This window comes from Ambystoma mexicanum, chromosome 10 (genome assembly GCF_040938575.1).
Source record: "Ambystoma mexicanum isolate Mex_15411 chromosome 10, UKY_AmexF1_1, whole genome shotgun sequence".
In the NCBI taxonomy this organism is placed as follows: domain Eukaryota; kingdom Metazoa; phylum Chordata; class Amphibia; order Caudata; family Ambystomatidae; genus Ambystoma; species Ambystoma mexicanum.
In genome coordinates this window covers 894,499,832-894,527,207 of record NC_090932.1, presented here as the reverse complement: position 1 = coordinate 894,527,207, position 27,376 = coordinate 894,499,832, and the positions used below count along the sequence as shown (strand labels likewise).

General features: G+C 48.3%; 1 protein-coding gene across 9 annotated transcripts in view; it reads right to left on the bottom strand.

The window, feature by feature from the left end:
• Positions 1-27,376, bottom strand: part of MCF2L2 (MCF.2 cell line derived transforming sequence-like 2) — a 3,251,461-nt gene that overhangs the window by 1,528,812 nt on the left and 1,695,273 nt on the right. For all 9 annotated transcript variants that reach the window (XM_069618639.1, XM_069618638.1, XM_069618642.1 and 6 more), the window contains exon 16: positions 14,929-14,995. In XM_069618639.1, coding sequence (XP_069474740.1) covers positions 14,929-14,995 — 67 coding nt within the window. The remainder of the gene's footprint in view (positions 1-14,928; positions 14,996-27,376) is intronic.

Below are 27,376 nucleotides of genomic sequence, written 5' to 3'. Positions count from 1 at the left end.
CCTTGTCAGCATGATAGATAGCCCAACCGCCATCCCACCCCTACTGAAGGTGGTGTCTGTACTCCACTTCCTGGCCACAGGCACCTACCAGCACACAGTCGGACAGTTGCATGGCATTTCTCAGCCACTGTTCTCACGGACACTATTGCAAGTGCTCGATGCCCTCCTGAAGCACGCAGACGACTACATCTCTCTACCACGCTCGGAGCAGGAAATAACCAACACAAAAGTGGGATTCCATGCACTTGCCGGCATACCGGGTTGCATTGGTGCCATCGACTGCACCCATGTTGAATTGGTCGTCCCACATGCCATGGAGGCCCAGTACCGCAACCGAAAACAATTTCATTCCCTGAATGTACAGATGGTGTGTGACTCCAACAGGATCATTACACATTGTTGTGCCTGATTCCCTGGATCAACCCATGATTCTATGGTCTTGAGGAACTCTACAATACCACGCTACATGGAGCGACACGCAGGGAACAGATCCTGGCTACTCGGTGAGTCTCATTACATGCATGATGATGTGGGGTATGTGAATTGTCAATGACCTGCCAGGAAGGGGGGGGGGGGGGGTGTGCGTACGTATCAATGGCATTCCACATCATACGTTTCTCGTCCACATACAGGTGATGCTGGATATCCACTGAAGAGATGGCTCCTCACACCAGTCCGGAACCCACGGGACCAGCATGAGGAGGACTACAACCATGCCCACTCACGTACCCGTGTAGTCATTGAACAGGCATTCGGCCTACTGAAGACCCGTTTCCGCTGCCTCAGCAGGTCTGGCGGGGCACTCCTGTACCGCCATGAGAAGGTTGCAAAGATGGTGATGGCATGTGTCATGCTCCACAACATGTGCGTACGTAGAAATGTGCCCATGCCCCCTGACGCAGAACTGCAAGCACCTGATGATGGTCATGATGAGGGTGGGGATGTGGCAGCACCTCATGGAGTCTGCGAGGCACCGGAGGCCCGTGACATTCGTCAGCATCTCATTGATGTATGCTTCTAGCACTCACGCCTGGTGGCTGATACATGGACACGGGACTCGTGGCACTGCGTGTGTCTGGGACATGCACAATATGGACTGTACGCCTATGATGGCCTAGTACACAAAGATCAATGTCCACACTTCTCATTGGTTGATCGTGCACTTTTTATGGCATATGTGATATCATGTTGAACACCCTATCGACCCGCCACCCAAGTGAGCCCAACACACCCCCTCCACCCTCCTACCTCCCCCCCGAACACCAGTGTCCAAAGATGCTCATTGTCAGTGGGCTGTCGCTATTGCATGCCCCCTCTGCGGGTATCAGGGGCACCCCTGCCTGTGGAGCGCAGGTTCCTTCCAGATCTACGTTGGGGGCTGCCCTGGACGGAACTTGCAACGGATGATGTGTCTGCCTGCTCACGTCCATGCATGTCCCTAAGGGTTTGCGAGAGCTCAGTGAGCACACGGCGCACTGCGGCAAGTTCGGCACATACGTCTTTGGACGTCGCATGCAGTTCCCCCCTCAGGCTCTCGGTGCTACTCTCCATTTGGACTCTCAGGCTCTCGGTGCTACTCTCAATTTGTGCCCTTAGCGTCTCTGTACCTCTCTCCATTTCTGCCCTAAGTGTCTCTGTTGATGTTTCTATGTCTGCCTTGGTGCCCCCACATTCATCGGCATGGCCCTTGAGGAGTGTGGCCATTTGCTGCTGTTGGACGATTAACTTGTCGAGGGACTGTTGCCTCTGCTGGGCCATGGCCATTTGCGGTGGTGTCACAGAGGGGCTGTTGTCCTCATGTTGCCTTGCCACAGGGCTTGTGGGGGATGGCCAGTCGTCGTCTTGTGGCTGCACCTGCGTGGTATCCTCATGTTGTACGGGAGGGGACAGACAGGGGGATTGGGACAGGTCATGGATGGATCTGACCTCGACATCCCCGTCTTCTGTGTCCGAGCATGCTGCCATCAATGGGGTGTCACCTATGGTGCTGCTGCCACCAGAGGCAGTGCCTTCTGTGGCATCCATTGGGGGGACCTGTGGTGGAGGTGTTGTGGCCATGCTGGCTGCTGGGGTGCCTGTTGATGTTCCCTCCTCTGTGCTGCCACCTGATTTGTGCTGCTGCCGTGTCTTGATGCGTGCAGCTGAGGTGGAGGGTCTCTGGCCGTTGGTCTTGGCCCTCTTTGCAGGTGTGCTGGTAGGGGTGTCCTGTAGCTCGTCGTTTGGATCGGACCCTGTGGTGGAGTAAAGGAGGGCGAGGGTTATTGATGGGTCAGTGGGAATTGGAATGGCATTGTATCACATGCATTGGGGTGGTACCTGAGGGTGATTTGGGTCGGGGTCTTGGAGGTGCTTTGATTTGTGTGTGGAGTGAGGGTGCAGTTGTTTGGCAGCCTGCAGTTAGGGTGTGCCTGCTGCACGTGTAGTGCGTGTATTAGGGGTTTTTAATTATTTATGTATTTATTGTGGGTTTTAACGTGCGCTATCAGGCCGATGTGTGTGGGCGTTCTCCTGGACATGTGTTTCTGTTGCACTATGTGGACGCATGGTACTTCACATGGATGGACTGTGTGGATTTGGCATTGTTTTATCTGGCCCACCTACCTGAATCTTCGGATGTCTGCACTCCTTTCTCCATCCCTCCGACTCCCTCTATGCTCTCCATTCCGATGGTGGAGGCACAGATTTCTTCCCAGGGGGTCAACTTGATGGGTGATTCAGGACCTCCCCCGGTGGCTGTGGCAATGTTGCGGTTGGCAGAGAGTATGCTGCGGACGCGTATCCGCAGGTCGTCCCATCGCTTGCGGCATTGCTGTGGGGTGCGGGGTGCGGTCCCCACCGCACTTACCCGCTGTGCCACCAGAGCCCATATGGCCTTCTTGTTTGCAAGTGCCGTCCTGGTCATTTGCGTGGAGAAGACGACGGCTGCATTCTCCTGGAGGGTCTCTGTTAGCACGGTGAGTTCCTCACGGGAGAAGTGGACCTGCCGCTTGCGGTCGCACGCTTTCTTCGCTACTTTTCCCATTTTTCTTGGTTTCGCTAGGGTGGTTGACGGGTTGGGGTGTGTTTCAGGGTAGTGATTTTAGTGGTTGTGTTGTTTTGGTGTTTTTATAGGTGTACGCCGGGATGTTTCCCGTTCCGGGCCCATGTTTTAACTTCCGTTTCCGTATATTTCCGGGCACCGTACTTTCCGGTAGGCGCACACTGCGGTGACCGCTAAGAGGGGTGGCGGTATTGCACCTAGGGCGCCGTACGGCGGCGGTGTGGGCCGTTTTGGGGTCATTTCCGCCATCGCGGACTTTGCACTTCCGCCGTGGCGTGGTGCTCGTGCCCGATGGGTCGGAATGGGCCGCACTTTGCTCCTTCGTACAATGGCGGAAACGCTATTTACGCTGTGGCGCTCCGGTCAGTCGCTTTCCGCAAGGGTCGTAATGAGGGCCAAGGAGGCGAGCATTATATCCCGCCCGAAATGACAAAAGGGATAACAATTGTAATGTACTGTGTGCCATCTTTTGGTTCATTCCTGCCCTCATGTGATTTTTCTGTTCTCGCAGGAAATGACCAGGAGGCGTTGTGAAGAAAATTAGACGATGGAAAAGTGACGTAGTGACAAGTTGTCCCTGTTGGACCGATCAATGATGCCAGATGCTGATCAATTCGAACCTTATGGATTGTGTTGGACATATATTGGATTTGCTGTGCATCTAGAACTCTAATAGCAAAGAAAGAGGAATGGACCTGGGGAGGAGAGTGCTTATACCCCAACCTAGGCACTGATTGGTGGATAGGTGGCGGTCAGGACTACAGAGGGCCTCAGGATCATGGGAATCTTGGTCCCTGGAACTTTCGTTTAAATTTGTTGAGATATTGAACTTGTAACTTACTGATTTGTTTTTCCTAAACGACATGCAGAGAAAAACTAAAACATAAACTTAAATTTGAAGTTGTGAAGTGCTGATATGGCAGTATTAAAGGAAGAATAAGCATAATGATCGCCTCCTTGTCTTTAATAGAATGAAGACTTTCCTGAGCTATTAGCGTGGGCAATCTTTATTAAACTCTTAACAGACATTATCAAACTCTTCTTAAAATCTTTCCAGTTATACGTGGATGATTCTCAGTTACTATTGAACCTGGAACCTGATAACAAGAATCAGCATATAATACATGTCAAACTGCAATACCTGTATAAATGTCTGGAAATAATGTTCTTGTTACAGGATAGTTGCCACATCACAAATGACCTGTAATAAGAAAATGACTTCAAAACTGCTCTGTAATCAGTCATCAGGGGAGTTGCTAGGTCTGGAAAAGATCCGGGGCTAAGCTGATGTCGGAACTGTTGGGGCTGGGGGCTAGCTAGTCTTTTGGCTGTAGCTCCTGAAATTCTATCCGGGGCTACAACCAAAAGATCAGGGGCTATAGCCCCCTTAGCCCCCCCTAGCAACGCCCCTGTCAGTCATTACGCTTAGGTTTGACGTCACAATGCCTGCTGCTTGAGCTAGCCGAGAGAATTCTAGCTGTCACTGCAGCACTTAATTTAAGCAGTGAAAAGCTTTTGAAATACCTTGCTTGAAAAATAGTTTTCTGTGTCACTTTACACCTAACATTTGATAAGGAACTGTTTACGGTAGAATCTTTAATGTGTGACTGCTACAGTTTAACACAGGTGACCAAGAATCTGCATGTTATTACTTATTTTAAAGCACAAAATGAAAACTAAATTTCAATACATTTTATTAAATTGTTTGAATTATTTTTCTGCATCACATTAGGAGCTGCATTTTTGTTTTTTTAAATCCAAAAATGTATTGATTACATTGATCAGCAAATGGAAGATCTCGTCTATTATATTATGCAAGTGAAGAGGAATTAAAGGTAATGAAAGTGTGTGGCCATGTATGTTAGGATCTTTCACTGGCGCGCCCGGGCTTGGCAACTCGCTGTGCCTCTTCAATATGGAGGCGCTAGAAAGTGCCAATGCCCACTCCAAAATGTTGTCGACGTACACCACCCAATCGCGTCGTGACATCAGAACATCAAGATGGCACACCGCAGTGGCGACCAGGAGCAATCACAAAAGCTGCTCCAAAACGGTAAGCTACACATCGCAATATGCTTCTTCCATTGATTGCCATGGCGCTTGTTTCCATTCTTATCTAAGTCTTCCTTATTCTCTTCCTGGTTCCTGCTATCGCTCTCCTCTCCCCCTTGTTTCTCGATCCTTGCTCCTGGTTACCTGCTTCATCTCGTTTTTGCCATCTCCTAATGGCATTCTATTTCTCCTTGTCCTGGCATTCTTCATCCAGTGTCTTCCAGCAACCCTCTAGAAACTCCTGTGCTGGATGGACTTTACCATCTAAGAGGTTTTTCCCCTCATTTATGGTTTATCCTCATATAGAGACTTGTTCTCTTGGGCTAGCCTCTTGGCCCTCCAGTTTTACATGCAGGTGGCAAGGTGGCTACTTGAGGAGACCCTGCTTACCTCTTCACTGCAAAGCATCACAAAGCTCCCAAGGTAAGACCTGTCGCTGACAATGTGTTATAAGGAATACAATACCCCCTACCATACATAAAAAAGATTATCCCAGTTTCCTTGAAGTTCTGTGACCTAATAAAGGATCTCAGACATTCCACTGTATTCCTCTATTTGGTCACAAAACTTCTAAGTGACTTGGAATATTCTTATAACTCACGGTAGTGGGTATTTAATTCCATATATAATTGTACTTCTTCAGAGAATCAAGGCACAACCATAGATGATAATCTCTGCATTGATACCTCTACAACAAAGATTATCTTCTTTGGGACTCCAACCACGGTAACATTACCTTTCAAATGGCTACATGTTGTGATGAATCCTTAGATGTCGTCACTTCTCCCTGAGGGGGAACCCCTTCCCATGGGACCAGGGAGGTGAGGCCGCAGCCCAATAGTCCCCCTGAGAGTGGTACTCAGTGGGAGGATCTCATGGGGAGGGACAACCATTTAAGGGAAATGCGATATGCTAACCCTTTGTCACCTCCACCCACCTCCTACCCATCCTCCTATCCTTTCACTCAACCCTCTGTAGCCCACACTTCCATTTGCCTCTGTAGCATTAATAACCCAAGATTAACTTGAGACGAGGAACTTTAGAAAGACTTCCCTGGAAAGTACTGGGATAAGGAGAACATGCGGAGCAATGAAGAGTCCTCAGGAGAACGTACATATACGCTCTAGTTGTTTTGCTGGAATCAAAATAAAAACAGATGAAGGAATTACCAAAGAGTCTAGCTCTCCCTGGAGGAACCACAAGCTTGAAGGGGGTACGGCACGAGTTGAGGCAGCAGATCGGGACGGTGAGGAGTAAGCCGAGAGGTCCAAAGCCAGTCCAAGTAGGAAGGACAGCATGGCAAGCTGGCGGACGGAAGCTCCAGGCATTCCTGAAGTCTGGGAGGTGCATAGAAGAAAGGCTGCACAACCAGGAAGAAGTCAAATACTGCAGCGGAGCTACCGCAGGACAGCAGAAGTACACAGAAGCCACAGTGACCCCACGGCTGTTGGCAGATGCCCAGGAGAAACTGGAACCCTCGTGCACCAGGCACAAAGGTACGCGGGTTGCCAGGAAGGTGTTGGCAACCCGCAAGGGTTATGGCAGACACAGAGGGCCAGCAGAGAGCCGACAAACTCTTGCTGGGACTGGCGGTTAAGACCTGGAAGCAGAGGAAGCCAGAAATTGTTGGCTGAGAGACCCTACCCAAATTGTGGGAAGCCAAGGGGAAGGAAGAGGACATCTTCCTCGTCACAGTGTTAGCGGGGAAACTGAAGAATAATATAAAAGTGCCGGAAGCCTACCAAACCAAGACTACCAGGACCACGCTTGTCAGGTTAGGGAACCAAGTTGGTCCAAGCCAGTGGAAGGGAGTGATTCTTCCTGGCATTGTGAACTGGGATCGGAAACCTGTGAAAAGTCAGGGGAAGGGAGTCATTCCCCTGGGCACTGTGAACTGTGATAAGAAACCGGAGATGGGTCAGGGGAAGGGAGTCATTCCCCCTGGCATTGTGAACTGTGATAAGAAAGGTCAGGGGAAGGGAGTCATTTCCCTTGGCATTGTGAACTGCAATAAGAAACCTAAGAAAAGTCAGTGGAAGGGAGTCTTTCCTCCTGGCATTGTGAACTGTGATAATGAAACCTGAGAATGGTCAGGGGAAGGGAGTCATTTGTCCTAGCATTATAATCTGTAATAAGAAGCCTGACAAAGAGGCCAGGGGTAGGGTGTCATTCCCCCTGGCAAAGGAAGCTGAATCAAGCATGAGAAAAGGCCAGGTGAAGGGTGACATTCCCCCCTGGTGTTGTGAACTGTGATAATAACATTCAAGATAGTGTCAGAACAAAGCCAAGGAAAATCGGAGGAAGGGAGTCATTCCCCTGGCATTGTGAAACCACTGAGAACAAGATACCTGGAGAAGGGCGGCATTCTCCAGGAACCCAATAGTGAAGAACCAACTATGATCAATAAGGAATGTTGATGTTTGAACTAGAACTTTACCTTTTGGGTTTGAACTGAGAACTTTACTGCTTTACAATTTGGGACATTGTTTGCACATTGGAAAGGGGTTGAGATCTGTGGAAGGGAGTCATTCCCACAGGTAAAGGTCCTACCTAAGAACTGCAGCTGTGAGCTGTTGTCCAGAAGAAGGGAGCCATTATTCTGGACGAAAATAGATTTGTTGCTTCATTAGTTTAGTTATAAGTATGTAAGGGACAGAAGTAAAGTTTTGACACAGGGCAGTGAACTTTTGATTTACAAGGACATACAGACTGACCCCTTAGTATTTTAGTTGAGGTTGGGAAACCCCTCTTAGAGTTAGGGGGAGGTAGGCTTTCTCTTTATTTCTGGTATAAGAAAGGTTTATGCCAAAATCCATGCCACGTGTGTGTCGGTCTCTTCCTTCTGTACCCGTACAATGTCTTGGGATCGGTCAAGCAAAGAATCTAGGTATAATTTTCAACCCTTAACTCTCACTACAATCACAAATTTACCAGCTAGCTCAGGAATCATACTTCCAACTCCACATCGTCAGGAGAATTGTCTCCTACTTGTAAATGAAAAAGAACATTGATTTGACCAGAACCTATGCCCTCTCTTGCCTAGACTAAAACAAACAAAAATATAATTAATCAACTGCAAAGTATCCAAAATAAAATAGCCAGATTTGTTTTGGGACTCCATCCTTGGGACCATATCTCATCAGTCCTGAAAATCCTCAACTGGCTCCCGTTACAAAGAACAAACAACACACAAGATCAACTTTATCACTTTACAAATCCTCCAAAACATTGCTACTAAATACATGAAATCTTTCATAATTAAATATGTACCTAGTGACATGACCACTGAAATAGTTACATGTTAACCTAACTACACCCAGGTTCAAAGGACTGAAATATGGAGTGAGATCCCTTACAATATTAGGTCCATAATTCTGGAGCAAGCTTACCACAACCCTGAAAACAGAATATCACCTCAAAAGGTTTAAAAGGAATATAGAAATCAGGCTTCATGAACAGAAGATCTAACTCATATATGCTCAAGTACATTTACCAAATAACCGTCCCCCTCCCGAATGACTTCTATATTTGACCACACTTATACCTTATGACTTCCACTTCTGCCCCACAGTTACTTAGACGTTACCTGAGAACCTCGATTTTGCCTCCCTTGGCCCTACGAAAGGGTAGCTGATGTCTCCCTATGTTCACTGGCTGTATGGGTGTTCTAACAAATAACCTGCAAGCACCAACATTTCTCTAACCAATGGTGACTTAGAAAAAGCATCAACCATGGTCAACTCAGAGCTCTGATACCATCTGTCACTAAGCATACTACGTGGACATGTAACCTCAAACCATGCTTACTATTCCTTGCATATGTACCATGCCTTTGTATTGCACTCAGTGTCCTGTTTTATTTTTCTCAGACGCTTTATAGCGCCAACCCTGCGAGGTAGCCCTTTATATAACTAAAAAATAAATAAATCGCTGAGGTTTTGGGAGACCCGGCATATAAAATACTTCAACCAGACCACCACAAGACTGAGCAAGTATACCACATAAACTGGAAAAGAACTATCTGATAAAGATGTCTATAGAACTTTGAAAGTTAATGCATTGGACCACCTCAGCTTAATATTGGTAACAAAATGTTTGTGGATAAACCCTGGCTGAAGTCTTGGAATTAAACGCCCATCACAGCCTCCTGGTGCCTTCTCGAACAGAGTAGAACAAATCTACACCTCTAGATCTAAAAACCTCTCCAATACCTGAGGACTTGATGAAAAGGGGTCTTGCAAGACCTCCTTAGACAGTTCACCAATTTCTTCTCAGACTTACCTGGCTAACTGCAGGGATTTTTTCATCATGTCTCCCGTTGGGAAAGTGGTTCACCTCAGACCCTATAGTTTGCCAGAAGCTCATCAACAGATGATACATAAGGAGACAGAGATGATGTTGTCATCAAGAAATATCATAGCCAGTTATCTCCCATCACTTTGGTGTAAAGAAACAGGCAAATCTAGGGTTTTCTGCATATATGTTTGAAAGGTGAACAGACTCATACAGTTTGATGCCCACCCAAAGTCAATAACTGATTAAGAATTTTGGCGCTTCCACTATCATTTTTACCCTAGACTTAAAAATGGGTATTAGCAAGCGTCCTTAATGCCAGAGGATAAGGAGAAGATAGCAGTCACCACCCCATAGGAACTGTTTCCGTTTACTGTGCTTCCCTTTGGGAGCATGGTGCCAGGCTATTTTTCAATGATTAACAGACTTCCTAGTAAGGCTTCAGCAGGATTTTGCAGGGACATACTTGGAAGATATTGTTATACATAGCCACTCCTGGGAAGCACACACGAGATACCTGTTCCACATATGTCAGACTCTACAACAAGCAGATTTAACAGCAAGTCCTGCCTTGATGTGTGTAGCTAAGTGCAGTACTTGTGGAAATTATCTAGTCAGACGACAATAAGAAATATAAGAGCAAGCCACTCTCTTGTTACCATGAAGTTACTTAATACTCTGTGGATTATTACAGTATTTCAAGTTTGGAGACACCCTATTCCACCTGCCCCTGCTCACCAGTCTTCTCCTGCACTTTTATCCTATAGACAGAGGCCTCGCATTTGCATAAGGACAGTCCTCCCCCAGGTGAGAGAGGTCATTGACCAACCAATATTTTACATCAGTCCGAAGCAGTTGCAGACAGAAATAAACTACTCCGTTATTGAAGTGACTATCAAACCATCAAGTGCCCCTTTCATGCTCTCAAATACTACATTACTAGCAGAAAGTTCCATCTCTTTACTGTTTATGCTCCTTGTGAAGATCGCAACTCAAACGTATTTAATGTTTTCTTTGTCTATTGACATATGTCTTTACAGTGAAACACTGAAACGATCAATTTCAGTCAGTGTTTAATTTGTGCTGGTGTTTGCCGGAGGGCAACACCGGCACTGATGCGCACGACGTGCAGTGTAATCTGTTTTAAGCATTATCCAGCAGAAATGAGTCAACAAACAAAACCTTTGTTTGACTCATTTCTTTTGGATAATTTATCTCGTACTCAGCGCTCTGCTTGCAGGCGTATGGCCTGCTGGGACAGCCCCTGCAGCCTGAATGACTACAGCGGCGCAGTGAAAGACAACAACCAATGAAAACAAACATTTTGTGTTACTATGCAGTATTTTATGAATTCTGTATGGTAACACATAATGTACACTTTTCATTGGCTGTTTGCCAGCCAATCAAATGAAATATGGTCCCATGTGGTGTGGGGGTTGGCACAGCGCCAGCTTCACTTCACAGTGGTCAGGGCATAGTGGACTTGTCGTCTCGTAAGGAGAGCCTGCTGCCTGACTGAGCCAGCCTGCCTGACCACGTGGGGTGCGCGCGCTGCGGCCCAGTTGCTTGCTGCCGGGCCCTCAGCCCTTGGGGGTTATTTAGAGGATTGTTTGTGTCCCGGCTTATCGCTTTTCAGGATGATATTGTGTGCTCTTTCGATTTACAAAATGATAAACCTTTTTGCTGGAAATCTTGAATGACTGTACGGATGAGAAATCTGCAAAACATTCAATGCAATCACGTGGCATTAGAATTTGCTGAGATACAGGCTGAATTTGGTCAATTGGTTAGTTCAAAGGATCAGGAACATGGTCCTGTTGGCACATTTTGTTTCTTCCGAGGCAAATCTATCTGCTCGGCTCAGATGATCAGGCACTGCCCGTTTCCCAGAGTCCCAGCCCCCCTGAGACACACAGGCTGCTAACATTGGCGTCGAGGATTCCTGCCAGAAAGACCTCTGGCGCCCGCAGCCCCTGCTCTGACACTGTGGCCTGAATCGCCTCGGTGTCGTGATCCAGCCACTCCGTTCCTCAATGCCGTAAACAAACTTGACAATACCTTTCTTTTGTCATCAGCAGGATAGTTTTTCTTATGCATGATGGTGAATTTCCAACTGAAAGACCACCAGTCACCTTGCAAATTTGTGACGGTTAAAGTGAGCAACACAATAAAGTACCCTTTGAAAATGTGTTCATACCCATAACGTCTAATAGCTTGATATGCTAAAAAGTAAAGTTTGCTTTGATGTCCTTAGTTGAATGTTCTTAAAACCATACATAACAACACGCTGGAGCTTTGTGACGAATTTCCAAACCCAAGTGAGTTTATGACACAACTTCTTTTATTGTGCGTCTTAAAGTGCTGAAAATAAAATGGGTAAATAGATATTTAGCCTTTTGCATCTTATAGTCTTCCATTCAGGATGTGGAAAAAAAGGACCATAACAATTGTTTTCCAACTTTAAAGCATTATATTTCCTCAACCCATGTGTGGTCCTTCTCCATCCATCCCCCTACTAGTCTGTGCCAGCAATTGCTGCAGCGCCAAACATGTGACCTGGAGCATTAGCAGTGTGATGGGCTGGTGGTGGGCCGATTGAGGTCTAGGACTAAACTGGCCCGGGCCGCCGGTGCCCGCACTTGGGCATTAGGCGGCCAAGATTATTTGGGCACTGGCACTTATTTTTTTATCAAATTAAGCACTGATTGCAGTCCAATGTAGATGGCTTCAGCCAGCCCCATATCCCATGGAGAAAAGCTGGTCTGGGTCGCTGGATAGAAAGCAGGGCTTTGTGACTGAGTCACATTGAGTGGACCACCTGCAGAGTTAAGAGGAACTATGAGGGCTAGGGATGCCCACAGGCTTCATGATTCAGTAGCCAGTGTAGGTACATGAGGGATCCCTCAAAGCACCTTTCCACTGTTCACCTCTTTTGTGTCTTAAAAACCAGAGTGGGGCTTATAAGCTCTGCAGAACTCGCTCAGAAAGATAAGGGAATGACAAAAGGCTGGTTGCCACCTTTTTTCAACCTACTCCATCTTATGCAGGAGCACACAGCCTCGTTCACAAATACATGTGCGCCATCTGGATCCCTCCCACTCCCATGGCAAGACTCCAACCCTTCTCTTCACTACCATGCAGGGGTAGATAGTGGTAACCCCTGATCTCTGCTGGCATTCAGAGGATTGCTACTGAATTAATTCTCCCAAATTTTGAATCGGCCAAAAACTGCCCGAGCTGAACAAAGACCCCTCTGGTTGCACAGCTTAGTCAAACTCAATACCCTGAGCATATTGAAGAAACCACTTCAGGACTCTTAATTTAGCAGCCACAGGTTACAGAGTTAGCTTAATTTTATTATAATGCAAGGAACACATCAGACATAGTAACTTCGTCTGACAGAGGCTCTCCCAACTAAGATTACATTTTGTAATAGTTTTTTCCACCTGCATTATAACTACTAAATACATTTGGGGGTGTCACACATTACCTGACATTCTACTACGATTCACAGTGTTTTGTCCTTGAAGATGTTGCTATCTTAGTAGCACCCAGTGTCTCGCTTTTATCGTTCTGTCTAGCTTAGTAGTATGACTTTGTATCCCTACATTAGCAGGTCACATGGTTCACACTGGAAACATTTGCCTGCATGCCTACCGCTATATTACGTGTTATACCTTTCTCATACTTCCAGAAGCAGAGCCTCGTTCTGGAGGCCTGCTGCTTTCTAATTGCACAGGTTGAGGAGCGTTAGCACTTATGAGTGCCAACAAATCATAGGGCTTTGCAGCCGAGCCACTTACTACATTACCTTCAAACATGGCTACTTGTATTCACTCTTACTACCAAACATGACATTTCATATGAGCAGACTGGCAACTCATTAAAATCTGTTTCCAAAAGCAGAATATCCTACCCTTCACTCACTTGGTCCCTGCCAGGAGAGAAGGTGAGACAATCGTGAAGGTGAGGCTTTAAAGATAAGTGACACCAATAGGGGAATTTAATGGGGGGAAAGGGAAACACCTGAACTTTGAGTGGAAAGTGGGACAGGCCTAATCTCGGGACAGGCAAGGAATCCAACTTGAGAGGTACTTATTAGAGGGATCATTGCCAAATCAGGAGAACCAAAAGCCCCATGTAAAAGCCCTGTTGAGATGGTTGTCTTCGAGGGAGCAAATGTGGACAGAGATAGCAAGAACAAGATGCAAACCTTCTTAGGGCTATATCTGCCAAAACCGACAGGAGCCAAAGACTAATGAGCACAAACCAGAGCCTGTAGTGCCTGGATGCTTTAGCCTAGGAGGCCGACTCTCTGCTGGTAGGTTATAATAATGAGGTCTTACAATGGCCCTGGCAAGGGGAAGAAATACTTGCTGGTATATTCAAGGTAATCCCTAAGGAAACAGCAGATTAACTATTTCCTGGTAGATATTTGTCATAGCACCATCCTAAGGCACGGGAAGTTGAAATATACTTGCTGGTAGGACAATGATCACATCAAGAAGACTGTGAAGGCGACCCTTAGCTGGAGGGTGTGAATATATGTGCCAAAGAAACTAAAGCATTTGTTCACTACGATTGTGAGTTTGAAACAAAAAGTGAACTGGGCACTATAAGTCTGAGATTAGGGGAATCCTGCCAAGATGGGTAAACCTTTAGATAGCCACTTACACTCTTCGAGTTAGCAAGACTGGCCCTTTTCTAGAACGGTTGTCCTTGAGTTACACTTAAAACTCCAGACTGTTTATGCATTTTCCAGCCCAACCTGTGGTGTTTTGTTATTAAAGGGGCTGAACTGTAATCTTTTTGTCTCAAGTGTTCTGTTGATCCCTTTGTAACATAAGGCAAAACCAGGAGTTCACTGGTGTGGCCTTTCAACTTTATGACTGGATTTTGGTCATCGTGGGACCATGCTGCACTGTGTCTGTAGGCTCATTTACCCTGGCTCCTTCGCAGTGTAGGTGCATGTGAGTATGCTGCAGCCTCTTTCAGTGAGAATTTACCAACAGGGGGATCAATGCCTCCCTGCAAAGTGGTTTTCCTATCCATCCCGTCCCAATAGGCAGTTAAGCAGTTATATCTGTGCTGCATATTTCCATTGTAGCATACTGCTCACTTTGATAGACAGCCCAAGAGAACAAAGTCTCCATCAATAAAGGTACAGTTACAGATTATCAGACATTTCCTTCTAAGCATGCATTTGTAATCACAAATGAAGTGTAGGTTATACAAACCCATTAACATGGATTGACATGTGCCTAATGTATTCTTGAAGAGATGTTATATGTGTTTCACAGGCTCCAGGTCATCACGCGATATAGTTCTTAAATCATTGTTATGGGGTGATGATGGGGAGTTAGTATGAGTGTTTCTGTAAGTGGGCCATATATATTGCAAAACAATGTCCGAACTATTATCCTTCAGTAGAAATCTATGTTTTAAATTCGAAATGAGAACAGCAGTTCTGAATAACTTGCATAATCAAAGTATACTCAACATATAATAAAATTGGTTATTTTAAGTAAACAATGCATCCTTACTTCTATGATAGTTTGAAGTTCTTCCACGTATACACGCTCTGTTTCGATCAGTTCATTTATGATATGGCTAAAAACAGAGGAAAATATTTCTACGTTAGGAACCAGTCAGTGGAAAACCTATGTGGACATATAAATATCATCATCAATTATTTAAAACTAAAGTACATTTGTGTTCATGTTTTCTAGCATGGCAGCAAAGGGTAAAATTACCTTTCCCAGCATTGGACCGTTCATATATTCACCTGCTTGAATGATTCCATGCCAGACTGGCAATCCTTGGTACACAGTTGTCATTTCAGTATCACATAATAACATAAACCTACTAACAGGCATTTTACTTTTAGGGTCAGGTTTAGCCTTATGCCAGAGCAACCATCTTCAGATTGTTTGTGAATGTCGTGTTTTAGGGCGTCCTCTATAGCACTCTGAGATTGTTCTGTTTTTAGTGTTGTTTTGACCTTTCTAGATTTGTATGGTCTCAGGTATCCTCGTGTGCTGCTGCACAGACATGGTGGCTTTTCCTGAATAGTTTTCTGCTTCCCAAAGAGATCCAGCCACAGGGCTCACACCACTCTAATGTTTGCTTCTAAGGAAGGAAAAAGTGGTGGACTGGACACCAAAGCTAAGAAGTTTATCCTTCAAGAACTTTAAAAAATGTGATAAAAATAAAGTGTTCCTGAAGGACCCACACGCTTATTGTATTTACTGCTTTCATCCATCTCATGTACCTGAGCTGAGTACGATATGCCAGGGCTGGATAATGGGGCTATGGTGACCATGGAGACTGGATGCCATCACCTGCTCCATGATGAAGGGATCGCAGGAGGTACACTGAGGATCCCCAGGCTCCCATACCTATCATGAACCTTACACAAAACAATTTCCAAACAGCCCCTTTGAGGCCCAAGACAGAAAAGTTGCTGTTTGGACATGTGCCTGCAGAAAGTGTTTTGCTGAAAACTCTGTTCAAATTATTTGGAAAATAAGTTTGTTTCTTCTTTTTTCAGGGTGGCATTCTGATCTGTGATGAAAGCATGAACCAAAATGATGAGTGGTTCAGAGGCGTGTCTGAGTGTTGCAAGATAGCTCTCCAGCGTGGGGTCTGGCATGGATTCACATGGTCATGAATATTCCCTGTCATCAGGCTGGGAATCCTTGGTAAAAGAAAAAACAGTTTCACTTTCACTTACAAACTGTATTTCGAAGGGATTGTGTCCTCCGACGTATTCATTATCTTTGATGTTATCCATTCCAGCTTGCTGGCCTTGGACATTTTTTTCAGTAGAGGGCGCTGCGTCGACGTTCTTCGAGTCGGTGTCCCTCGACAGCCTCCGTATCGGCGCCAACGTCATCATGAGTATAAATAGACTTGCGCAGCGTCCGTTGCTCAGTTCCGTTTTTCTGCGCTTCGCGGGCCTCGGAAACGTAACGCTCGGTTCCTTTCTTCAGAAAAACCTTATTCTTTGAAGATTATTACCATTACAATGATGGCTTCTTCATCCAAACCATCGACTCCACGGTCTGGTTTCCAGAAACGTCGTGACTGTGGGAAGAAAATGTCGTTAACGGATCCTCACAGGATCTGTTTGTGGTGCCTGGGATCGGAGCATCACTGTTCGGAATGCGAGGACTGTATGTCCGTGACGGCGAAAGCCTTGAAGGAGCGTAAGGGCAAGTTAGAAAGAGGTAAGGACTTTAAAACTTCTACTCCCTCGAATGTTTCTTCGGCTGAGTCGAGACATTCGTCTCCTCGTCGACAAAAGAAACATTCCCGTTCAAGATCTCGAAGCGGTTCTCATCAGTCTTTGAGATCAAAACACTCTAAGAAGAGGTGTCGTAGATCTCCCTCTTCTTCTTCCTCTACTTCCCCAGAAAGGGTCACCTGCCACACGAAACACAGCTCTCCGGCTAAGTGGGAGGAATTCTGTATAAAAATGCTTAGCATCTTCGAGAAAGCGGCCTCAACCCCCTCAGAGACGTCTAAAGGTGATACCCTGGGTGAAAGACCCGAAAAATCAAAACGCCGCGAGTCGTTGAACCCGGCGAGAGAAAGTACTCACGGGCATCATGAACCCTCGAGTAAAAGCAATAAGACTGCATCATCGACGCTGTCGTCGAAGATTCCTTCGACTCACAAATCTGCATCATCAACGCCTTTGTCGAAGGGCCCTTCAACGCATAAATCGGTTTCATTGACGCCGTCTTCGATGCCACTGTCGACCCCAATAAAAGACAGACCTACAACTGTTACTACGTCACAGGCAGTAGAGGTGTTGAAAGCTCTGACCATGACATCGAGGATACCATCGACAATCTCGACGACGCCGAGTAGGATTCTGATCCTCTCGAGTGCATCGAGGTCTTTTCAAACTTTTTCGATGCCTTTTTCAGGATTGTCAAAGCCTATGACGTCCACGTCGACAACCTAGACGTTTTCTCAGGCAGTGACAACAAATTTAGCTCCTTCTGCTCTAGAAATGGGTTTTAAACCATATCCTAGTTCTGACTATTTTAGAGCCTTGTCCTCTATATATGAGGAAGGGGAGGATTCCGACAATGAGAGACTGTTTGGTTTGCAAAGGACTACAATACCCATTCCAGAGGAATTCATCTCTGAGGAGAACAGGTTAAAAGACCTTCAAGAGTCTCTACATGAGGCAAGTGGTTTAGATACCTCTCCAGAAGTAGTGTTTGCTAAACCAGACCCTGGAGAGCATGCTGAGACTCCTTATAGGATTCTGATGGCCTAAATAATTGAATTCATGGGGTGCACTACACCTTCTTTTCAGCAGGATGACCTTACTGATAGTTTAGATAAAGGTCCTGTTACGTTTCCCACGACACGCCCTGTTCCTGCCAGACAACCCACAGGCACACGTACTAACCCCTCTACACTTCAAAACAAGGGTATCCCACGCACACATTCTGGCATACGGAGGTTGCGGCCTCTCACCCGTTATGCCAGAGCATGGTCTTTTGGATCAGGTGTTTACCGGCTTTCGCATCGCTGGCGTCTACAATGGAAACCTCTGCTGGCCCACAACGTTCCATATTGTCAACGAAGACCTACACGTTGTCAACGAAGATCTACACGTCACATGATCGGGCCAAACGTCACGTGACCGACAACACCTCACGTGACTGCATCACCTGACGCACGTCATATGACCATTCCAGCATCAGGTGATCTTCCCTATTGGCTTAAAAGGCGTCCTGAAATCGATAGCGTTGCTTCACAGCTGTTTACCTTCAGGACTTTACGGCGCTTGTTCGCATGCTTGAATCTCGTTACTACGACCTTGGATATTGTCTACTGGATTGCCTTGTCTACCGGATTGCTTTGTCTACTTCTTGCTTCTTACACGTTACTAGACCTCGGACTCTGTTTACTGGATTGTTCTGTCAACCCCTGGCATTTGTTACCCGACCTTGGTTTTTTGGAATTGGACTGTCTTACGGATTTCGTTTTTGGCCATTGGCCTCCTGCTAGGCGTTTGCCTGACCTACATTACCACAAGCCACGTGTGTGCCGTCATCCAGGGTTTGGATACCACTCACATTCCACACCGAGAAGCTCACCAAGCCCTCTGTCCCGGGTTTCACTGCCTCTTCCATCAGGGTGTCACCTCCCGTATTTCTAGGTAAGAGGTGCTTTATCTCCTTGCTGGATATACCTTGTAACAATCGCACATTATCTGATAACCACTCATTGCCTTACAGTGCTCAATGGGTCCTTCTGGCAGTTCCAGGTTCCAGACCTGACGGCTCACAAACAAAACCTGTGGCCTCAAAGACTGCACAGGCATTGTATACCAATTGTCTGTGTGGTACTTGGGGACGGAGGCATTATTAATCTGCACGACCATCAAGATCTTAACAGGTCCACAGAGAATCCTGTTGTTCCTTTTCATACTGCTCTGCAAAGAAAACTATCTGCTAATTGGGAAACTCCTGAAGTTATCCCTGCAGTAAATAAAAAACGTTCTGCTAAATACAGAGTATCAGCTTCAGATCCTGAATATCTGAGCAAGCATCCAAGTCCAGAGAGTTTAGTTGTACAAGCAGCGACTTCATCTAACAGTAGGTCAGCATACCCTACTATTCCACAGGACAGGGATGATAAAAGGTTTGATGCCATGTCAAAAAAAGTATTTTCGGCATGTAGCATGGTGCTTAAGTTTATCAACGCCACTTGCACGCTAGCAAGATTCAGCCACACACTTTGGGAGTGTGCTTCATCTGCGGCTGACGGGCTCCCAGAAGGAGAGGAAAGGGATGCATTTTTAAACATCATCAGGGATGGAAAGGATGCAATGTGCGAGTCCCTCCAAACAGGCATTGATTCTGCTGACAGCATCATCAGCAGGGCCATGGCGGCAAGTACCACAATCCGCAGATATGCGTGGTTGCGGAAGTCTGGTTTTGCTCCAGATGTACAAGCCAGACTTCTGAACATGCCCTTTGACGGCACTTCTTTATTTGGAAAGAAGGCTGATGGCAGCCTGGAGAGATTAAAAACATCCAAGGCAGCAGCGAAATCTGTTGTTTGGGAAGGTCGTCGATGAGTCCCTCCAAGGAATCAATGCGAACGCGTAGATGGCCCGTTCCTTGGGCACTCTCCAGCAGCAGTACTCTTCGTTTCGCTCCTCCAAGGGAAAGTCGAGCCAGGAAGCCTACAGAGGCCGTTCCCAGGCCTACGGTAGTTGAGGGCAGGCCGCCGGCCCGGAAGCAGGCCTGAACTGGCTGGGACATTGGGCCCCCACACGTGCACCCCAGTGGGTGGTTGGCTGATGAGGTTCATCAGCGAGTGGAATAGGTAAGGGCCATGCTGTGGAAAGGGGCGATAGAGCTAGTTCCCCAACGACTCCCAGGCTCCAGAGTCTATTCCAGATACTTTCTGGTCAAAGAAGACAGGGGGCTGGAGACCCATAGTAGACCTGCAACGTCTCAACAAGTACTTAATGTCCCAAATGTTCAGGATGGCCACGTTGCAGCACATGCTCGCCCAACTGGAGGAAGGAGACTTTTCGACTTTGCTGGACCTGGAGGATGCCTATTTCCACGCCCCCATTCACAAGAAACAGGTTTTCTGCATTTCGTAGCGCAGGGCCAGCACGACCAGTTCAAAGCCCTACCTTTTGGATTGAAGTCGGCCCCCAGAGTGTTCACAAAATGCCTGGCACCGGTGGCGGCCCATCTACATCTGCATGGTATACACGTATACCCATACCTCGATCAAGGGCTCATCTTTGCCCGCTTGCGGGTGTTGGCTGGCGGTCACATGGAAGCAACCGTTCAGCTACTGACAGATCGCGGACAAGATCATGCTGGACGACAAGTTCCGTCAGGCGATAAGGTGGTGGGGATCCGCTCCAACATCGCCCGGGGCACGGGGTTTCAAAACCCTCCATATACCATATAAGGAGACAGTCACCACGGATGCTTCCCTTGAAGGCTGAGGAGCTCACACAGGACATCTGCACGCCAGAGGCCTGTGGCTGTCGGAGGAGAAAGATCTCCATATCAACATCCTGGAGCTATGGGCAGTGTTCTGGGCCCTCAAGTCATTCCGTCTCTGAAGAGCAAGGTGGTGAGGGCCTTCACGGACAACACCACCACAATGTTCTACAATAGGAAACGGGGGGAACTCGATCCCCAGCACACTCCAAGGAAGCGCAGGACTTGTGGTGCTGCGCCTCGGTCAAGAACACCATTGCAGACTCCCTCAGCAGGGACTTGCGCTCCTGCCATGAGTGGGAACTTCGGTAGGACAAGGTGGACCGCATCTTCGTCAAGTGCGGCAGGCCTCAGATCAATCTGTTTGCAGCAGCAGCGAACTCCAAATGCCAGATGTTTGCCAGCAGATTCCACCAACTGAGGAGCCTGTGGGACACGTTCTCCATGCCATGGGAAGACCTGTTTCTGTACGTGTTTCCTCCATGAACTCTCCTGCTATGAGTCATCAATACACTCAGACAGTGCCAATGCAGGATGATACTCATCGCCCAAGCATGGCTGATGCAGATTTGGTACCCTGACCTTTGCAGCCTGTCAGCGTCGCCTCAGGTCAAGCTGCCAGTGGTTTCAGATCTTCTTACCAGAGAAGGAGGCGGAATCCTGCATCACGACCCAGGATCGTTGAACCTGAGGGCTTGGCTCCTGCAGCCCTACAGTTTGGAGGATATGAGTTGCCAGCAGACTGCAGGGAGGTCCTCGCAAAGGCCAGGGCGTTTTCGACCTTGAAGTGCTACGGTCACAAGTGGAAGCGTTTCGATACATGGTGCCGGTCACAGAAGATTACCCCTTTGAGGGTCACGGCCCCACAGATCCTGCCGTACTTGCTATCCTTAGCCAAAGTCGGGCTGGTGCACGCCTCCATCAAGGTGCATCTGGCGACTATCTACCGCTACACCAGGTCACCAGGAAGGTCTTCTATTTGGTCTGATCGACTCGTCAAGGAATTCCTCCAAGGACCTTTCAGATCTTTCCCGCCGGTGAAGGCTCCACCCCCGGCGTGGGAACTCAACGTGGTTCTGACAAGGCTCATGGGTTCCCCCTTGGAGCCTTTGAATCAAGCTCTGCTCAAGTTCCTCTCGTGGAAGACGACTTTTCTAGTGGACATCACCTCTGCCAGGAGGGTAGGTGATATCCAGGCCCTATCCTGCAAAAAACCATACCTGACTTTCCACTAATCGAGGGTGGTGCTACGTACTCACCCCTCCTTCATGCAGAAGGTTCTGTTCGAATTCCATTTCAACAAGCCTTTGTTGTTACCTGTTTTTTTTCCCGAATTCTTAGTCCCTGGCAGAAAGAGCCTTGCATTCGCTGGACTTTGCTCATGCCCTGAAGTTCTACGTCTCACGCACAAAGTGTTTTCAGAAGACTTTACAACTCTTTGTGAACTTCAGTCCTGTGAGCCATGGGATGGCCTTGTCCAAGATTTCCATTTCAAGATGCCTTTCCGGCTCCGCAACGCACAGTCACCAGTTGGCTAACCGGCCAATGCCCGGCCATTCGAGAGCCCACTCCACCAGAGTGATCGCTGCACCTACGGCGTTCCTGTCTGGTGTGCCCCTGCTCGATATCTGCAGGGTTGCTACGTGGAGGTCCACTCACACCTTCACGAAATTCTACTGCATCGGCAGGGATTCCAGGGAGGAGTCCAGAGATGGCCAATCAGTTCTACACCGCAATCTGTTTGCTTGAGGTGAGCCTGTTCCAGGGGTAAGTGTAATTGCTTCTGTTTAGCCTCGCCACCTCCCCTGGTTGTGTAATGTGGTACTGCTATGTATTCATTATACTCCTATGTCCCGTCCCCTTTCCTCCAAACTTATGGGACATTCCTCCGTCCTGTGGGACGGGACCGGAGCACTTTGAAAAAGCATCAAAATTTTGAAAACATTTGTAGTCCTTCCTCTCTTTCTACGTGGGGTATGGCATGTGGTAGTAACCCCGCCCATTTTAGCTCCTCCCCGCGCATCGCCCATCAGTCCTTTTCTCCGCTCGTTCAGGACTGGGCGCACTTGCATCTGCGGAAGAATTCTTCCTTTTTTCCTCCTCTCTGGCTCTTGCTAGCGATCGCGAATTGTTCTTCGTGTCAGTGGTGCTTCGCGAGGGCGGATCCCCATCCTCTTTGTTTAGAGTGTTTGGGTCCCAGTGAGTTCTTTACTTTTTAAGGCACCCCAGCCGGGCGACTCCTTCCTGGGGTCTTCCCGGTCCGGGAGGAGCGTCGACCACTCTGTCACCAGGGCTCGCCCTGAGGTGCGTTCTGGGCCTAAAAAGTGTACTGGAGTTTTCTGCGAGGGTCTCCGTAAGGGGCCTGTGGACACCGGACAGCAATCCGAGGCCCCTCCTGTGGGGGCTGCTTGTAGACCTAGTTCTACTGAATCTTGGGGTACCAGAGCTTGCTCCGAGGCCTCCTTATTGGGAGCTTCCCTCAAAAGTACTGGGTGCGCCCCGAGGCCTCGGCTGGGTTTGGTGAAACCGAACATATGTTCGAGGCCCATCGTGAAGAAGCTTCTACCGGACCCGGGTCCGAGGTCCCTCTTACAGAGGCTAAGGCAACCAACAGTTCTGAGAGGCCTGAGAAGGCCTTATCGGTGAAAGGTGTTTCTCACCGTTCCCGCTCTTGTGGCGACGCCAGAACCGTTGAGGGGGCAAGGAGTGATTTCTTGAACCGTAGTTCCTCCTTTACCGGCAGTGCCGAGTTCCTTCCTGTGAAGGCTAGTTTGGCTATTGGTATGTCGCAGAAACATCCCAGGCTGCATAGTACCGGCTCCGCCGAGGATCCTTGTGTAAAGGCAAAAATGAAGACCCCTGATCCACCGGTGGGGACCCCTGCCTCACTTTCACACGTGCCGCAGTTCCCCGCAGGTGATGACAAAATGGCAGCCGTTCCCGCCAAGACCACGGTGGCCATTTTGGGTGCTTCCCCTGCAACTATGCCATCTACCCCAGCTGTAGGGATTGGTTCTGTTGGTGAACATAAGGTTCCTTGTGTGCATCCGTTTCGTCCGGTTTACGACTGGAACGCTCGGATGCCCCTTCCGCACAACATCTCGCTGCCTGTGGGTTCAGCACCCTTGATTTATGTGGACACCTCTGGGGATGGGGCCACTTGGCAACCCTCCCCTCTGCGTCCTTGAAATCATCCCCCTCATGAGAGGCCTTCTCCGGCGGCTCCAAAGCTTTCTCCGGAGGACGCTTTTTTCGGCAATTTCAGGTACTCATGCTTACCGACCCCATGAGAGAGTATTTCATGGGTCTTTTTAGGGAGATATGCCTGCCTGCGCCACCAGTTCCACTCGCGCCTCCGGTGGTTCCGCCGGCGCCGTCCTTGCCTGTGGGGCCTCCCCCTACCCTTCTGCCCTTGCCTCCGTTGTCCCCGGTGGACAAAGCAGTGCCCGACATCGTTCAGCAGGATCCTGACCTGTCGGATGATGCGCAGGGCGATCAAGACAGCGAAGACCAGCCCCGTTCTATCAGAGCCTTTCACGACCGGGTACTGGACATGATGTGTCTATTGGATGTCCCAGTGCCTGAGGCACCTGCTCCACAGGAGGGTGTGCTTTCGGGGGTGTTCACCTTGTCTCCTTCAGAGCGTACCGGCCTGCTCTTGCAGAAGGACGTTTGGGCTGAGGTCTGTAGAGTCTGGGAGAAACCACACTCTGGACTTTTCGTCAATAAGAAAATTGACGCGCGCTACAGGCTGCATTCTTCGGAAGAGGTGGCTATAGCATCTTGTCTGCCCCCCTCCATCACGGTGGTGGCTGCGGCCACATTACAGTCCAGGCCTGCAGCATCCTCTTCTACGACGGCTACTCAGGTCCTGGGGAAAGAGGATAAGCTTCTCGACTCACTTGGAAGGAAGATTTTTGCTAACTCGGCCCTGCAGCTACAGCAGGCCAAGGCAGAACTGGTGTTAGCGGGGGCGAATATGAAGATGTGTAAAGGTTTGACGGAGTTCGAGGAGTGCATTCCAGTCAAGAAGCTGGAGGACTTTAAGGCGGGATTGTTGGATGCCAGGGTCTTGGCCCAGGATCTGCTGGAGGCCGCTGCTCATCATGTTGACACTTCGGCTCGGGGCCTTATGCTTAGAGTTGATACCTCTCGGCAGGCTTGGTTGCACGCTACCAAGTTCTCAAAAGAGGTGCAGGGCATAGTGTTGGACCTGTCGTTTCATGGTAAGGAGCTTTTTCATTCCTCAATGGATGTGGAGCTCATCAAAATGAAGGACAGCACCCAGACAGCTAAGTCCTTGTCGTCCTAGTTAAAACCCCTTTTAGGACTCAGAGACCGTTGTCACAAAGCCGGCCCTCCTCTGGTTTCAGGGGGTTTCTAGATCGGAAATCTCGCAGAGTGGATACCCCTTCAGGGAATTCCCGTCGGAGGCAGCAACAGACTCGGTTTTTCTCCCATTCCTCAGCCTCCTCTTCAGGTTCAGGTGGTAACACCATGAAAAACCTGCCATATGAGGGTTCTCCGCGCTCGCAAGAGACCCCGGTGGGAGGATGCATTGCGTCTCATTGGGAGGCATGGCAGCCTATCACTGTAGACCGGTGGGTCTTGTCAGTCACTCGGGCGGGCTTCCGCTTACCTCTACCCCCTACCCCACCCTTCAACCCTCCTTTCCAGCAGTCGGGGTCGCCCTCCCTCAGAGCCGAGATTCAGAAGTTTCTGGAACTCAGAGCAGTGGAGCCTGTTCCCCTAGGGGAACGAGGGGAGGGCTTCTACTCCCGACTGTTTACGGTGCCCAAACCCAACCAGGCTGGCCTGTGCACCATCCTAGACCTTTCCCAGTTCAATCTTTTCCTATCCCAAGAGAAATTCAAGATGATCACGCCCGGCCAGATACGGTCCTCTTTACAGATGGGCGATTGGCTCATGGTGGTGGACCTTCAAGATGCATACATGCATATACTGATCTGGAATCCACACAGGAGATACCTACGTTTCTCTGCGGGAGAGGAGCATTTCTAGTTTCGAGTGCTTCCTTTTGGCCTCAGATACCTCTCCAGAAGTAGTGTTTGCTAAACCAGACCCTGGAGAGCATGCTGAGACTCCTTATAGGATTCTGATGGCCTAAATAATTGAATTCATGGGGTGCACTACACCTTCTTTTCAGCAGGATGACCTTACTGATAGTTTAGATAAAGGTCCTGTTACGTTTCCCACGACACGCCCTGTTCCTGCCAGACAACCCACAGGCACACGTACTAACCCCTCTACACTTCAAAACAAGGGTATCCCACGCACACATTCTGGCATACGGAGGTTGCGGCCTCTCACCCGTTATGCCAGAGCATGGTCTTTTGGATCAGGTGTTTACCGGCTTTCGCATCGCTGGCGTCTACAATGGAAACCTCTGCTGGCCCGCAACGTTCCATATTGTCAACGAAGACCTACACGTTGTCAACGAAGATCTACACGTCACATGATCGGGCCAAACGTCACGTGACCGACAACACCTCACGTGACTGCATCACCTGACGCACGTCATATGACCATTCCAGCATCAGGTGATCTTCCCTATTGGCTTAAAAGGCGTCCTGAAATCGATAGCGTTGCTTCACAGCTGTTTACCTTCAGGACTTTACGGCGCTTGTTCGCATGCTTGAATCTCGTTACTACGACCTCGGATATTGTCTACTGGATTGCCTTGTCTACCGGATTGCTTTGTCTACTTCTTGCTTCTTACACGTTACTAGACCTCGGACTCTGTTTACTGGATTGTTCTGTCAACCCCTGGCATTTGTTACCCGACCTTGGTTTTTTGGAATTGGACTGTCTTACGGATTTCGTTTTTGGCCATTGGCCTCCTGCTAGGCGTTTGCCTGACCTACATTACCACAAGCCACGTGTGTGCCGTCATCCAGGGTTTGGATACCACTCACATTCCACACCGAGAAGCTCACCAAGCCCTCTGTCCCGGGTTTCACTGCCTCTTCCATCAGGGTGTCACCTCCCGTATTTCTAGGTAAGAGGTGCTTTATCTCCTTGCTGGATATACCTTGTAACAATCGCACATTATCTGATAACCACTCATTGCCTTACAGTGCTCAATGGGTCCTTCTGGCAGTTCCAGGTTCCAGACCTGACGGCTCACAAACAAAACCTGTGGCCTCAAAGACTGCACAGGCATTGTATACCAATTGTCTGTGTGGTACTTGGGGACGGAGGCATTATTAATCTGCACGACCATCAAGATCTTAACAGGTCCACAGAGAATCCTGTTGTTCCTTTTCATACTGCTCTGCAAAGAAAACTATCTGCTAATTGGGAAACTCCTGAAGTTATCCCTGCAGTAAATAAAAAACGTTCTGCTAAATACAGAGTATCAGCTTCAGATCCTGAATATCTGAGCAAGCATCCAAGTCCAGAGAGTTTAGTTGTACAAGCAGCGACTTCATCTAACAGTAGGTCAGCATACCCTACTATTCCACAGGACAGGGATGATAAAAGGTTTGATGCCATGTCAAAAAAAGTATTTTCGGCATGTAGCATGGTGCTTAAGTTTATCAACGCCACTTGCACGCTAGCAAGATTCAGCCACACACTTTGGGAGTGTGCTTCATCTGCGGCTGACGGGCTCCCAGAAGGAGAGGAAAGGGATGCATTTTTAAACATCATCAGGGATGGAAAGGATGCAATGTGCGAGTCCCTCCAAACAGGCATTGATTCTGCTGACAGCATCATCAGCAGGGCCATGGCGGCAAGTACCACAATCCGCAGATATGCGTGGTTGCGGAAGTCTGGTTTTGCTTACCTCGATCAAGGGCTCATCTGGGCCCGCTTGCGGGTGTTGGCTGGCGGTCACATGGAAGCAACCGTTCAGCTACTGACAGATCGCGGACAAGATCATGCTGGACGACAAGTTCCGTCAGGCGATAAGGTGGTGGGGATCCGCTCCAACATCGCCCGGGGCACGGGGTTTCAAAACCCTCCATAT